The following is a 16,457-nucleotide window of genomic DNA, read 5'->3' as shown; positions in this document are numbered from 1 at the left end:
ACCGGCTTATATAAAGCTCGCGGCTTTGGCTGGGTTCTTTGCGAATGGCACCGCACCGGCCGCCGGCGGGGCCCGCCACCCACCACACCGGCCGGAATGGTCCAAGCTATAAAGCGGATTCCAGGTATCTTTTCTCTCTCTCTCCACCATTGCCGCTGTGGTCAAGGTCTCAAGGAGAGAGAGATGGAGATAGCCACAAAGAGGAGAGCATCGTAGGTAGGCTGGCCTTTGCTTTAGGCCTTTGTTTTTATCGATCGGATATCGAAAAGAGTTTTTAATACGAATAAAAAAATAAATTTTAGATTTTGTCTGAAAACCGCGAGATGAATCTTCTGAGTCTAATTAATCCATCATTAGTATATGTTGGTTAATGTAGCACTTATGATTAATTATGTCCTAATTACGCTTAAACGATTTATCTCACGATTTTTCCATAACTATGTAATTAATTTTAATGTTCATATATATTTAATGTTTTATTTAGGTGTCCAAAAATTTGACCTCTATTTTGAAAAAAAATTGGAAACTCAACAGGCCGTTAGCTTTAGCCAGAGACAGAGAGTGGTGTTTAATTGCCCAAATTTTTTTAAAAAACATCATATCGAACTTTTGACAGGACGTCGAAACAGATTTTTGGACACGAATGAAAAAACGAAGTTCATGGCTAGCCTAGAAACCGCGAGGCAAATCTTTTGAGCCTAATTAATCCGTCATTAGCACATGTTGGTTACTGTAGCACTTATGGCTAATCATGGACTAATTAGGCTCAAAAGATTCTTCTTAAGATTTCTTCTATAACTGTACAAATAGTTTATTGGTTCATTTATGTTTAATGCTTTATTTAGATGTCTAAAAATTTGATACGATGTTTTAGAAGAAAAAATGAAAATTAAACAAGGCCTTGGTGACCACGGCGACGCTAGGGAATGGACACGTCTCCATCGCATGAAAAAGAGCAAACTTTATGGGTTGTCTATGGTTTGTTTAGTTGTTATTTAGATCTTAGGATTTTTTTTCTCTTGTCACATTAGGATTTTTTTTTGTCTTTTGTCACATTAGATATTTAGACGTTAACTAGGAATATTAAATATAGATTGATAACAAATAGTTTTTAGGGCTAAATTTTAGCCCCTAGTCACATCGGATGTTTGGACACTTATTATAAATAGTAAATATAGACTATTAATAAAACACATCCATAATCTTGGACTAATTCGCGAGACGAATCTAATTAGCCTAATTAATCCATGATTAGCCTATGTGATGCTACAGTAAACATTTCTTGATTATGGATTAATTAGGCTTAAAAAATTTGTCTCGTGGATTAGCTCTCATTTATGAAACTAGTTTTTTATTAGTCTATATTTAATACTTCAAATTAGCGGTTAAACATCCGACGTGATATAGAGCTAAAAGTTTAATCCCATCTAAATAACCCCTAAAGGGGTGTTTGTTTCTAGGGACTAAAATTAAACATAAACTATTAATAAAACTCACCTATAATCTTGGACTAATTCGCGAGACGAATCTAATTAGCCTAATTAATCCATGATTTGTCTATGTGATGCTACAGTAAACATTTACTAATTATGGATTAATTAAGCTTAAAAAATTCTCTCACGGATTAGCTCTCATTTATAAAATTAGTTTTTTCTATTAGTCTATGTTTAATACTTTAAATTAGTGTCCAAACATCCAATATGACATATGCTAAAATATTTTAGCTCCATATGAACACCCCCTAAGGTCATGTTTAGTTCCTAAATTTTTTTTCAAAAATATCACATCAAATATCTGGACACCTAACTAAAACATTAAATATACGTGAATATTAAAACTAATTACACGATTATAGAGAAAATCGTGAAAAAAATTAATTTTTCTTAGGAGAGAGGTCAAAAATGACGATAGGGGTCACAATACTTCAAATTGTAACCGTAGTAATAATCACGATAGGGGTTTCGGCAGGGCGTCGTGTCGATCGACGCGCGCGAATACTGCTTTGCCGCCGCACTCCTGTCTCGATCAATCTCTCGGCTCTAACCTCTGGGCCACTGCCGCCGCCTGCGCGCTCTACCGGAATCGTCAGTGGATGGCGAAAGCGGCGCGACCAGACTCGCGCGCGCACGACACCGCAACACGGAATTAAATTTAAATGTCACATGAACAATGAGCTCGTATCTACAGTGAGAACTGTCCGATCGAGCTGCTTCTTCATCACTGAGCTGGGGGTGATCGATCGACTCTGGTCGCGTGGATGTAACCCGGCCACACGTGTTCGAGTTAGGCAATCGATCGAGATATATCTGAATCTGATGCATGTTCCAGGGAGGGCTTTAATTATGTATGCCTGAATCGTTGATCTCTGGACCATGTAAGGTATAATACTGGCACCTTGGCACCTGATCACATAATGATAACACTGTAGTTATGTAGTTATGGTAATTTTACCTACGGGTATGATATCCGTGGGTACCTGACCCGACGGATACGGGTATGGGCATAATTTATTTTGCCTATGGGCGAAACCGCTCGTGACCCGACTACCTAATGGGCAGCGGTCAGATTTTAATTTTTACCCATGGGTAACGGGCGTCCGATTTGAATATAATTTTTCCCTAATTGACCATATAAAAAACTATATATATTTTATTGTGATACTATGGTTGTTAGTAGTTCACTATTTTTAAGTGTGATACTATGATTTTGATATCATGGTTCTTTTTATTTGTAATTTTGAGTTTATTTTTCTTTTACTATTCTTTTATATATATTGGATAAGAAATTACGCATATGTTAATTTCGAAATACCCACCGGGTACCCAGTGGATACCCGAGCGTTCGCCGGATATGGATATGGGTATAATATTTTGCCCGCTAAGCAATTCTGGCACGGCCAGGTATTCATGGGCGGGTATCGGGTTGGGCATGTTCCTACCCCGCCATACCCGACTTGACCCATTGTCATTGTCATCCCTAGATAACAACCTGACGTGATGTGACTACCATGTTGCTTTCTTTTTCTATTTTCATTTGTTTTCTCTGTTTTTTAAAGTATGTTTTAAATTATATATTTCTAAAATTTTATGTATAGAAGTTCATCGTCTCGTATTTTTAAGATAGTTTTTTACTTTATATTAACTAATTTTATCGTTTATAACATTAAATAACTATTGAAAATATGATAATTTTCATCTTTTGTTTTTTTTCCAAAAGGAACGCAGCCTACGTTGACGTCGTTCAAACGATCGATCGACCATCCGTTTCAGATATCGCGTGATACGTCGTTGCTTCGTCTGTACGCCGGTCGATATGGCCGTCCACGTTGCGAGAAAGGTTGGTATGGTGATGCAGCTGAAACAATTAAAGCATACGCACTCGAACAACGGATCAAGATATATAGGATAGGGCTGTGTTATTTTGTGAATTTCATCATCAGATTATTTATCAGCTTTTACTTATAAGTTTACCAAATTACTAAACGATATTTTTACCAAACTTTTATATATATAAGTTCACCGTCCTATCTATCTTGATAGGTAGCTTTCAAACTTATAATAGTAAATAGTTAATTTTATCATTTATAATATTAAATAAATTAAAAAAATAATAATCTTTCAGTTTCACCTCCATCTGCTTTTGCTTATACGAAAAAGTTTAAAATTTTAACCTTAAATTTAAAATTGATTTGGGGGGTTTATCGTAAATTATTTTCTATATTTGATTTTTAAATCACCAATAACATTTATAAGTTATTTTTCGTTTGTGATATGACTTCAGCTAAAAGAGCGAAAAGATGATCCTTAAAAAAAAGAACGCTGCCCAGATCAATTGATAGGATGAGAGGGGAAGTGCAGGAAGATGACTGCATCAAGACGCTTTACGTGCATGCACGAATGATTGATGGATTTAATTGTGTGCGTTGGCATATCCACTGATCCATTCCCAGGATCAATACGATGTGAGCAGCGATCAAGTTGCGAATTTTCTGACGAACTCACTTCGCTGATCGATCAGGCGCCGCGTCGAACAACCAAAGTGAACAGCTTTTGCACAAAAGAGACTGGCCGGTTACTTTTGTGGCCTCTTGTATCACGGTCCTGCTTAACTGAATATCTGCATTTAACTCTAGCAGATATATATACTGACTTTTGTCATATTTAAGATCTATAAAAACAACAACAAATTAAAATAGGTGTTGATCTGTTTTAAAACTATAATTCTGAGAACTTTTTTTTGGCACCAAGCCCCAAATTAAAAACTGAACAGATTTTAACCTGAAAGCTAATGTTTATGTCATGATGGAGTACATCGTAGTAGTGTCCAATTAATTAGCTGCTAGGATAAATAGATACTATTTTTGTTTCATAACGTAAGATGTTTGATTTTTTTGGGTTGCAACGTATGACAATTCAGCTTATTTAAAAATTTAGTACAAATATAAAATAGACAAATCGTGCTTAAAGTTTTTTTATAATAAAGTAAGTCACAAGCAAAATAAATGATGTTTACATAAATTTTAAATAAGACAAATGCTTAAACATTATAAGCAAAAAAGTCAAACATCTTATATTATGAAACGGACATAGTAGATAGACGGAAGGAAATACACTTGAGTTTGCAGTCCAGTGAGCCAAACGATACCATATGACTGTTGATTTATGATCCAAATCCCTAGCGGCCGACTTCGACAGAGTGGAGCGAAGGCGAATGTCGGCCCATTGGGCCGTGTGCTCGAGGACGCCCGGGGTTTTGCTGGCTGGCGCCCGTGATTTTTTCTCTTCTACTTTGAGAAGGTTTTCCACGTTAAATTTCATGTCTTCTGTGATTAATCTACTATATTCATCGTTTTTGTCTGTTGTTATTCTAACAATGACCACACATCGATCTCGGGTCTGGTTATTTCAGACATCTGGAAAAGGAATTAAACATCTACGTACTCCTAATCAAACTTCAATTTCAGACTAAACGCTGAAATTAATTCTACTCACAACCTCTGCCTGTTTGCAGTATGCTCTACACAAGAAAGAGCCGCGAAGTTTGAACAGCAGGTGATCCTGAAGCTTATAATCAGTACCATGATGATGACGATTATCTAGCCATCGATCACTTATCTACTTATTAACAACTTTTCTAGGACACAGCAGCGAGCGTAGCAGGAAAGTGAGGGAAAAGTTAAAAAGCAAAACCACTAAGTTCTAAAGCTAAATATAGCTACCAGGATCAAAGGGAATTAGCCGATGAGCTGATGACTCATATCCACCTGATCGGCAGACTGACAGATCTTACAAAAGGACGGCTCATGTCTAGCACCCGGCAGCTTTATGATCAAGAAAGTAATTAAGAAAAGCAGTAGTCAAATTATCCGAGTCACTCGTGGTCCATGAAATCGATCCGCCCATGGCAATCAGCTTCGATTCGAGCACGACATCTTCTTAAGGTCATCAGACTAACAGAAAATTGCCACATGACAGAAGCATATGCGATCAGATTTCAGATAATATCGCTAGTCCGCTACAGGATATGTATGAAAATTTTACCAATGTACTGTATTACTGATTGTTATTATGCAGGATTAGTACGAAATCTATGTTACAAAAGTATCGTTAATTCCTTTTAAGCCCATCCCTCCCACGAGTGCACTTCGGCTGCAATTTTGCCACGTAAGATAAATATCCCACTTTAAGATAGATAACCAAGTAGGATACCTGCAAAAATGCTTGTCGCTGTTGGCCCCCGTTTGCCACGTAAGATAAATTACCACTTTAGAAAACAAGCCGATAAGAAAAGTTATGATGCAGATGATACTGATTGGTATCAAATAATATTAATTGGTATCATTAACTGGTATATACTATACGACACAAACTGGTATTATATGATATCATCGGCATCGGCACATCAAGGCAACATGGAGGGGCGACAGGGTGCGAGGGAGGCACGTGTCGAAGTCAAGCCAGCAAACATCTTCCCCTTATGTCCTTCTGAACAATTTCATTAAATTGTACCGTTCTAGGATGATATCATGTGGATACGGTGTAGTTTAAACACCTATTGAGTATCGTGAGTATAGAACTGTTAAACAAAAATACATTTTTATATTTCTTTAAAAGTATATATAAATAAAAAGTTTCTTTGCTTAACCCTGAACACCGATGGACCATTGACAACACCAAAGCCCAGACACAAAGCAAGCCTAGGTCATGGGCCCATGGGCCAAATAATTACTCTTATGAAAAAGTATACCTAAGGTCACTCATCTTGTCATCGAGTTATAAAATCGTCCTTAAACCATAAAACCAGATATAAGATATCCCTAAACTTATAAAACTGTTCACTTCAGGTCCTTCGGTGGTTTTGACCCTGGTTTTGTCTGAGGTGGCAGCCGAAGCAGCGTGGGACCCGCGTGGGCCCCACATGCCCTGATGCCACGACATGACCCTCTGCCTTCCCCCTCTCTCTCACACACACTTTTCTCCTCTAGGCAATCCAGCCGACGGATGGGGAGGAGGTCGCCGGGGACGAGGCTGGAGAGGAGGAGGTCTGACGGCCAGCGACGAGGCGGCAGTGGCTACGAGTTGGTGACAGGAGATGAGGAGGTCCGGCGGCCGGCGACGAGGCGGTGGCGGAGGCTGCGAGGCAGTGGCAGGAGAGGAGGAGGTCCGGCAGCCGGCGACGAGGTGGTGCGGCGGCGGAGGTCCGGCGGCCGGCGACTAAGCAACCACGACATGGCATTCATCATCGGCGCTCGGCTCCAATGCTGCGGCTTGCTTTTGCCCGTGGACGCCACAACCGCTACTCCCCTCCAGCTTCCCTGGCGACGATGTCTTAGTGTAGCTCGTTGGAGTTCATCGGCCGGAATGTAGTAAGTAATCTAGCAAAGCACCCGTTAGTTTGCAGTGGAAAACACACGCGAATCACAGTGGATGAATGACTTGCAGGAGTCTTTTCAATTTGATTGCCTGAATATATAAGCAACAAACTAACTAACTAACTGAAAACCGATATGTGCGGCACGAACACACTAACAACTGTGCCATCCCACAATTATGCCCACACCTCACTAAAACACATGCAGCTCTCACACGATGTTGCGCCATCCCACGACTGCGAGCGTTCTACGCGCGAGCCGGAGGACTCGGACGCACGCAACTGAAAATAGTTCAGATCGCGTTCTACACTATAGCTCAAAAGAAAATGTAAAGCAAAGTAAAAAAGGAATACAAAGTGACACTTCCGGAGTATTTCTGACATGGAAGACAAGAGAGGGGGAATGAAGAGGAGTCAGGGCCGACGAGAGGGGCGGGAGGCCGGTGAGCTTGCCCTCTCCGCCTGACGTTGTGTGGCAAGGAGAAAGGAGGAGAGGAAGGAGAAAGGATGAAGTAGAGGATGATATGTGGGCTTTCCATGGGACTATATATCTTTTTTTTAATTATTTTCTAGCGTAACTCACACGTAGGCCTCATGTTTTTTTTTTATTTTTTTCAAATCAAATTTCCACGTACGCGCTATGTCAATGCCATATAGGACGATGACCTAGTCAAGGAGCCACGTAGGCACCACATCAGTCAAAACCGGGAACAAAACCACCAAGGGACCTAGTTTGCACCGGTTTTGGAAGTTGAAGGATGTGTTATATCAAGTTTTGCAGTTTAGGGACTATTTTGTAACTTAGTGATAAGATGAGGGACCTGATGTTAGAATCAGGCCGGAGAGACGACGCAAAACACGTCGTCGGCGAGATCACGGCCAACTCAATCACAGAAAAACAAACTCACGCGAACAGAAGGAACGCTATCTCATTTGGTGCTGCAAAAACTTGGCAGCTTTTCCAGACTCTATTGCATTACTTAAATATGCGATTACATGGAAAGAAATAGCCTACAATCAGGCTGACGCATGCATGATCATACTACTGATACGATGCACCTAATTTAAGCAACTAACCAAATAAAGTAGATACTAATCAGCACTCAAGGATTACTTTCTACAATCTCCTCCTAAACCTTGCTGTGCCCGTTACATGTATTAATCAGGCCAATCTTGGTGCGAAACTCGTGAAACTTAACTCTACCGAGAGGTTTTGTTAGAATATCACCCAGTTGTTCTTCACTTCTGATGAACTCCACATCGATTAGCCCTTTCTCTACAGACTCCCGGACTAGGTGATACTTCACTTCAATGTGTTTACTCTGTCCATGGAGTACTGGATTCTTGGTCAACGAAATGGCAGACTTGTTTGTCTACCCTCAGCATTGGCGCTTTTGGTGCTGCTCCCTGCACTTTAGCCAGCACACGAGCAAGCCACAATGCCTGACAAGCAGCGTTTGCCGCTGCTATATATTCTGCCTCACAGCTTGATTGCGTCACCACCTTCTGCTTCATAGCATCGACACCACCTTCTGCCTCACAGCGTTTGCAGCAGCCAGGTGATTGGGCTGCTGCCACGGAAGAAAATTACCCCTGTCGTGCTCTTCCTAGCATCGACATCGCTAGCATAATCGCTGTCACAGAACCCCGTCAAGTAAGCCTCCTTCTCCTCCTTCCTGCTGAACCAAACGCCCAAATTCTGGGTTCCCGCCACGTAGCGAAGAATGTGCTTCAAAGTAGCATGGTGGTCCTCTCGGGGATCCCTCCAAGAACCGACTAACATACCCAACAGCAAAAGCAAGATCAGGACGTGTGTTAACCAGGTACCTTAAGCTCCCGACGATGCTTCTGTATGCCGTCGCGTCGACCGCCGGCTCTGAACTGAACTTGCTCAGTTTCAGTCGTGCCTCCATGGGCACTTGGCATGGATTGCACCCGTCCATGCCGCTCCTCTCAAGAATCTTGGCAGCATAAGCTCCTTGGCAGAGTGAAATTCCACTCACGCTCTGCTTCACCTCAATACCGAGGTAGTAGTGAAGTAGGCCAAGATCGCTCATTTTAAATGCAGCTGCCATCTCCTTCTTGAATACGCTGATGTCGTCGCAGCTGGAGCCGGTGATTATGAGGTCATCGACGTAGACCCCAACCACCAGCTGCGTGTTGTCGTTTCTCCTGGCGTAGACGGCGTGCTCCGACGGACTCCTTTTGAAGCCAAGGGACAGCAGCGTGACGTCCAGCTTCGCGTTCCAGGCACGTGGTGCTTGATGTAGCCCGTACAGCGCCTTCCGCAGCCTGAGTACCATGTGCTCCTTGCCAGCGATGACAAACCCGGCAGGCTGCTCCACATAGACTTCTTCCTGCAGGTCCTCGTTGAGTAACGCAGACTTGACGTCCATGTGGTGCACCTCCCACCCCTCGTGCGCCGCAAGAGCGATGAGTAGGCGCACCGAGTCCAACCTCGCCACAGGAGCATACACCTCATCATAGTCAATGCCTTGCCGCTGTGCGTAGCCCTTCACCACGAGACGCGCCTTGTGCTTGGACACCGCCCCGTGCTCGTCCCGCTTAACCATGAACACCCATTTCAGCCCAATCGCACGGCGACCAGGTGGAAGATCAGCCAACGACCAAGTGTTGTTGTCCTCGATTGCTTCCATCTCTGCCATCATCGCCTCCCTCCAACTCGGGCTGCGTTCCGCCACCAGTGCACGTGGTGTGAAGCCACGAGGCGAGGCTGGCCCGATGATGTTGTTGATGCTGCGGAACCGGAGCGGGGCGTCGTCGTCGTGGTCAGCATCCAAGTTGTCGTCGTCGATGCCTGGTGGTGAGCCGGGCTCTGGCTCAATGCCACCATCCTGCTCGATCGGTGCCAGCTCCTCGTCGCCGCCCCCTCCCGACTCCACAGTGGAGGCCATCAACCACAGGAGTAATCGGGTCCATAGTGGAGTACTCCACCGTGAAGATGTCTTCGTTGCCGCCTTGATCTCCAGAATCACTGCCGGTACCCCAATCCCACTGGGCTTGCTCGTCGAACACCACGTCGCGCGTCACATGGACACGCCTCGTGACGGGATCGTAGGCGCGGTATGCCTTTGACCCGCGCTCGTAGCCGACGAAGATCATCTTGCGGCCGCTTATCCTCGAGCTTCGTCAGGTGCGGCGTTGTGTTCCTGACGTAGACGATGCAGCCGAACGTCCTCAGGTGGTGCACCGCCGGCTTCTTCCCGTGCCACGCCTCGAATGGTGTCATACCGTCCATGCTCTTTGTCGGGCACCTGTTAAGCACATACACAGCTGTGCTTACTGCTTCGCCCCAGAACCAACCGGGCAAGCCCTTTGCAGCTAAGCACAGCTTCGCCCCAGAACCAAACGGCAAGCCGTTTGCCTTGAGCATGCTCCTAGCCGTTGCCACCACCGTGCCGTTTCGACACTCGACGAAGCCGTTCTGCTGTGGGCTGTATGGCGCAGTGTGTTGACGACGCACCCCCTCAGCCGCGCAGTACTCCGTGAACTCGATCGAGGTGAACTCACCTCCCCGATCAGTGCGGAGTCCCTTGAGCTTGAGTCCGGATTCGCCTTCTGCACGCGCCTGGAAGTCTTTGATGGCAGCCGCTGCACGATCCTTGGAAGGAATCACGGCTAGCCACATGTATCTGCTGAGGTCGTCCACCAATAGCAGAAAATATTTGTTCCCGCTTGGAGTCGCTGGTGTGAGCGGACCACACAGGTCACCGTGTACCAGCTCCAGCAGCTGTTGCGCACGGTACTCGGCCTGTATGGGAAACGAAATACGCCTTTGTTTCCCGGCCAGGCACGCGTCGCACAGCTTCTCGAGCTGCCCGATCTCCGGCAGCCCTCGCACCAGCTCCTCCCGAGACAGCTTCCGCAGCGCCGCCATGTTGACGTGACCGAAGCGCTCGTGCCAGCGCCATGCCACCTCATCTCCGCGCCTGCGTACCGCCAGACACGCCGGCTGTTGCACCTTCATCTGCAGCAGGTACAACCGATCTGCCTCGCGCCTTACCCTCGCCAACAATCGCCAGTTGGGCTCACGAATCCGCAGCACGCCGTTGTTGATGTCGACCTTGTATCGGCCCACATCAAGCTGACCGAGGCTGACGATGTTCGTTGTCAGTCGTGGGATGTAGTAGACGTTGGAGAAGGACCGCAGCTCTCCATTCTTGCAGACGAACACGACAGTCCCGCGACCCTCGATCCGCGCCACCGAGTCGTCGCCGAAGCGCACTGACCCGCGCACCGTCGTGTCCAGCTTTGCGAACGCCGCCCGGGATCCCGACATGTGGTTGGTGGCGCCAGTGTCCAGGACCCAAGTCTCTGCGTCATGTTCGCTCTCATCTTCCAGGTGGGCGAACACCTTCTATTCTCGAAGCTCGACGAGGGCGCCGGATCCAGCTACCGGGGTCGCGTCAGCTCCAGCCGCTGCCGCCGCTGCGGACGCACCGGTCCCAGCAACAGCCACCGGTGTGCTGGCCTTCATCGCCGCGGCCCCGGGCATGCCGGCCCCGGCTGCCGCCGCCGCGGGCGCGCCGGCCCCGGCCGCTGCCACGGCCGCACCGGCGCCGGCTGCAGCCGCCCTGGGCGCGCCGGTCCTTGCCGCAGCCGTGGACGCGCCGGCCCTCGCCGCCGCCGCCACGGGCGCACCGGCCCTGTCCGCCGAAGCCCTGGGCACGCTGGCCCTCGCCGCAGCCGCCGCGTTGGGCGCGCCGGCTCTTGCTGCCGCCGCCGCCGTAGGCGCGCCAGCCCTCGCCGTTGCCGATGACGCGCCAGATCCCGTCGCCGTCGCCGCATGTACGATGCCGCCGAAACGAGGCCGTGCTTGTACGCTCGTATTCTGTGGTGGGGACGAGAGAGATATTGTTGGCGACGATCTCACGAGAAGCAACGTAGCCTTCTCTTCCTCCTGGACAACGTGGGCTGCCTCTTTCTTGGGCTTCGAGCGGCACTCACGAGCCCAATGGCCCAGTTTGCCACATCTCCTGCATTCATTACCTGTGGGCTTGCTGGAATTAGACGGCCCACTCGACGAAGAACCTTTTCCCTTACCGCATCCGCGTCTGCGTCCGCGACCGGGTTTGCCTCCTCCGCCTTGCCCTGTGCTGCCGTTGGAGCCATTGCCGAAGTTCTTCTCTGCCTCTTGCTTCTTTCGCCGCGCATCCCATTCCTCCTCCATGAGGTACAGTTTGCCCTCGTGATGTAGCGACGCCGGTGGCTCCTCGTTCGCATCCTCCGCCGCGCGGAGTCGCCCTGTGAGGCCCTCGACGGTGAGCGTCGTCACATCGAGCAAGGTCGTGATTGCAACCACGATCTGCTTAAGGTGTTTCGGCACGCTGCGGATGATCTTATCAACGATCGTGCTCTTCTCCAGCTTTTCGCCCAAGGTAGCTAGAGTTGCGGCCATACCGTTGAGACATAGCACGAAGTCCTCGATGGCCTTGCCATCGTTGAATGTCGCCAGGTCGAACTTGCACCGGAGGTTCTGCGCCGCCGTCTTCTTAACACGGTCGTCCCCGACCCGCATGGTCGCGATGGCGTCCCACGCTTCTTTCGCCGTGGCCTTCTCGGCGATCATGGACACCATCTCTGGTGGCACCGTGCCACAGAGAGCGTCGAGTGCCATCATCTCCTCTTGCGGATCAGCACCACCATCCTCGATGGCGTGCCAGAGTGCCCTGGCCTTCAACTTCACCTTCATCAGGAGTGGAGTAATTGGTCTTGGTAAGGACGGGGTAGCTACTCCTGCCGCCTACCTCACGAATCACCCGCTAGATCACCACGCCATCTTTGGAGGTGCCGTCGATCGGCTTCTTGTCGTCACCCTTGCCATCACCCATCAGTGCAACACCCTGGTTCGTAACCGGATGCTCTGATACCACTTGTTAGAATCACACCGGAGAGACGACGTAAAACACGTCGCCAGCGAGATCACGGCCAACTCAATCACAGAAAAACAAACTCACGCGAACAGAAGGAACGCTATCTCATTTGGTGCTGCAAAAACTTGGCAGCTTTTCCAGACTCTATTGCATTACTTAAATATGCGATTACATGGAAAGAAATAGCCTACAATCAGGCCGACACATGCATGATCATACTACTGATACGATGCACCTAATTTAAGCAACTAACCAAATAAAGTAGATACTAATCAGCACACAAGGATTACTTTCTACACCTTAGGTGTACTTTTTCCTTACTCTTCCAGTAACCTTGGCCCAATTAAACTCTAAACTCAAACTCAGCTTACTAAATGGGCCGCCGAATGAACATAAAGCCCAAGGGCTACATGCCCCTCGCCTTATAAGTAGCCGAGACAGTGCAACCCTAGCCGAACCCTCCTCCCGCCGCCGCCGCCGCCGTCGCCGTTGCTGACGACGCCATGTCGAAGCGAGGTACGTACCAGCCACCTCTCTCCCCCTCCGCTGCTGTGCTGGGGTGGTCTACCATGTTCGCTGGTCCGATCCTTGAGCTTGTCGGAAATGGTGTGCAGGGAGGGGTGGGTCGGCGGGGAACAAGTTCCGGATGTCGCTGGGTCTGCCGGTGGCGGCGACGGTGAACTGCGCCGACAACACCGGCGCCAAGAACCTCTACATCATCTCCGTGAAGGGCATCAAGGGCAGGCTCAACCGGCTGCCGTCGGCGTGCGTCGGCGACATGGTCATGGCCACCGTCAAGAAGGGCAAGCCCGACCTCCGCAAGAAGGTCATGCCCGCCGTCATCGTCCGCCAGCGCAAGCCGTGGCGCCGCAAGGACGGCGTCTACATGTACTTCGAAGGTAACAGGCCGATCCGTGTTGCTTTCTAGTATGGCCATGTGATCTGATACTCCTCCTGAAAGACTGCCCTTTTCATTTCATCTCTTGATTAGTGTCGTAGTGCAGTAAGCAATGGCGTCGTAGTGTAGTTAGCAATGTGTTGTGTTAACATTCCAGCAGCAGCAGCTCTTTTTTTGTTTTGTTTTGTGAACTGCAGTTTTGTTCCTACAGAATTAGTGTTATCTTGTTATCCTGCTGCATAGATTACTGACAAGCTGTTCCTTATGGTAACTCGATTTGCCAAGAATGTTGATTAGTTGTGATTCTCCCCGCTAGTCATGATTGATGCTATGCTTATTTTGTGATTGTTTGTTCAGTACAAATCCTTAAGCTAGTTGGTCATAAACTTAATGAAGTTGTTCATGCTGCGTATACATGTTTTGGGCACTTTGGCCTGATTCTTAAACTAGTTGGTCATATTTCTAAGTAAAATTCGTGTTATTGCCTAGTTCGGATGCCTCCTAAAATGAAGCCTTGTCACAATGTTTTCAATTGTAGTGTCTTTTGGTCGGGAACATGGTCTTTGCAAGTAGTTTGGCATGATGGCAGTACACTTTATTTTTGCCTATTTTCAAATTATTTTTTTCCAGTGAAAGGTGAATGGTGTTACTTGTTTGATTGTTGTGTTGTTTAGGCTCACTGATAAATTTGTTCATCAGGAGTTACTCTGTTCTCTTGTTTTATTACTTGCACCACGTGCATAGGAAATACAGTGACGGAAGGACTGCGAGGTCCTTCAGCCTTTCCGGAGCAAACTCCTACATGTTTGCATATTCCTAAGTAAACGTCACAAACAAAGCTTTTTTGGGTGTAGAGGTTTTCTTGTGAGGATTTTATCTTCACAAGTGTTCCTCCATCTGGAGGCGGTCACATATTCCATTGCCCTAGGTAGCGGCGTCGCTGCTGTGAAACTTTGGGACTGGCCATGTGACATACATATAATTTATCTTTTCAAATATCACAAATAATAACAGACTAGTTTTATTCATTCTGCATGCTTGTGCGCTTCTTTGATCGAACTCTTCACAACAGTGTTTCATTTATAATATACGTATAGTTGCCGATTGCCATCGATTTTTTTTGGATCTATGCTGCCCATGAAACTTCTTTTTACAGTTTCTCCATTCGCGGTGGATTGTATTAATGTTGTTTGTGAATTTGTTGTGCAGACAATGCAGGGGTGATTGTGAATCCTAAGGGTGAGATGAAAGGTATTATTATTACTCCTGTGTGTGTAATCTTCCTCGGTGTTTACCTTGGGATAATTTATTCACTTTCACTTTGTATTCTTTTCCAGGCTCTGCCATCACTGGACCCATCGGTAAGGAGTGCGCAGACCTCTGGCCAAGAATTGCTAGCGCAGCAAATGCCATTGTCTAGAGCTTGTTATGGTAGTAGTATCAGTTTGCAGTTGTGTACCCTGGATATGAGGAGGATGTGATGTAGTCTTTTTGTTTACCGGCAAGTTAACCTGAACTTGAAGCAACCTTCAGTTAATTTTCAACATGAAATTGCCCATTCTGCATGCTGCTGGTTTACATCAGCCTCATTGAGCCTCATTGTTTTGCAAATGACTTATTAATAATTAAAAAATAATTTGTAGGTAAGACTTATATATACTTGTCTAGTTTCTGCTTCGTTTGCCTATATTGGGCTGTTCGTTTTTATGGTTCGACGTGTCCCATCATAAAATGGGCCGGGACGGGATTGCGTCTAAGTTGGGCCCATGTACTTCATTGGGAGTGTGCGTGAGGACGGCGGCGGCGGACGGGAGTCACGGGACGACCTCTTCAACTGCTTCCGAATTCCGATCCTTTCGTCTCTTTCCTGCATTTGGCTATTCAGTTTATAAATTACTATGTATTACAAAATATTATAGGAATTTTTTATCAATTATAATATTACTTGTTTGAACTAAATATGGACTATTGCATAATAAGAACTATATAAAAACGATGCTAGATTTAACACTAGACACATTTAAAGTAGTATAGATAAACGCTATAGAGGTATTTAAAGTAGTATAGATAAGTGCGTACAGCGTACCATGCCCTCTCCATCTTAAAATATAAGTATTAATGTGATTTAAGTTTAAATTTGGAAATATTATACATTTCTTTGTTACATCAATCATTGTTCAAAGTTTTTCTCATTTTATCCCATCGAACTTTTCACTATCGTCCACGCAACATATTTATCCTGAAAAAGCGAGACACATATTTAAAAAAATAATTAATAAATAAAACTTTATAATTATATTTTTAGTAGTCTAAAAACATTGACTGAAAAATAAAGTATAATAAAAAAACTCTAAAAAGCAGTTCTAATTTTAAAATTAAAAATTTAAATTTTGGCACGCGACCCTTATATCTAGGACGGACATGGCATCTGGCATGTTTTCACCCTGTATTTCTGATGTACGCTCATTGTATTTCTGATGTATGCTCATGTGACTTTCTGAAGCTGCATGGGCATTTCTCGTTTTTAGCACATTTTCAAATATTCTCTCTGGATGCACATTTTTACTCAGAAAAAAATGATATGATATCAAAGGATATTTGCAAATGAAAAATATTTTGTTACTAATTTTTTATGTGTATTCTTAGCGATCTAAAAACCAAAAGTAAAAATAAATCACGATGAAAAACTCTAAAATCTATTCTAAATTTAAAATTTAAAATTTAAATTTTGGCTTATAAACATAAGCATAAGTGTAAAGATATGACTTAAATTTTTTAAGCAATCCAGAAAAATA

General features: G+C 45.7%; 1 protein-coding gene across 1 annotated transcript; it reads left to right on the top strand.

Annotated features, from left to right (window-relative positions):
• Positions 1–13,203: 13,203 nt before the first annotated feature.
• Positions 13,204–15,245, top strand: LOC102717186 (60S ribosomal protein L23). Its single transcript, XM_006661784.2, has 4 exons — positions 13,204–13,280; positions 13,379–13,663; positions 14,872–14,913; positions 15,000–15,245. Exons 1-4 carry the CDS (start codon positions 13,268–13,270, stop codon positions 15,080–15,082), a joined length of 423 nt encoding a protein of 140 aa, XP_006661847.1. The 5' UTR covers positions 13,204–13,267; the 3' UTR covers positions 15,083–15,245.
• The last annotated feature ends 1,212 nt before the right edge of the window (positions 15,246–16,457 follow it).

The sequence above is a fragment of the Oryza brachyantha genome, chromosome 10, assembly GCF_000231095.2.
Source record: "Oryza brachyantha chromosome 10, ObraRS2, whole genome shotgun sequence".
Taxonomy (NCBI): Eukaryota; Viridiplantae; Streptophyta; class Magnoliopsida; order Poales; family Poaceae; genus Oryza; species Oryza brachyantha.
This window is presented reverse-complemented; position numbering and strand designations above follow the sequence as displayed.

Coding starts and splice junctions, on each gene's coding strand:
- LOC102717186 (XM_006661784.2), top strand. Junction 13,664..14,871: donor CGTCTACATGTACTTCGAAG/GTAACAGGCCGA, acceptor TTTGTTGTGCAG/ACAATGCAGGGGTGATTGTG. Junction 14,914..14,999: donor TCCTAAGGGTGAGATGAAAG/GTATTATTATTA, acceptor ATTCTTTTCCAG/GCTCTGCCATCACTGGACCC.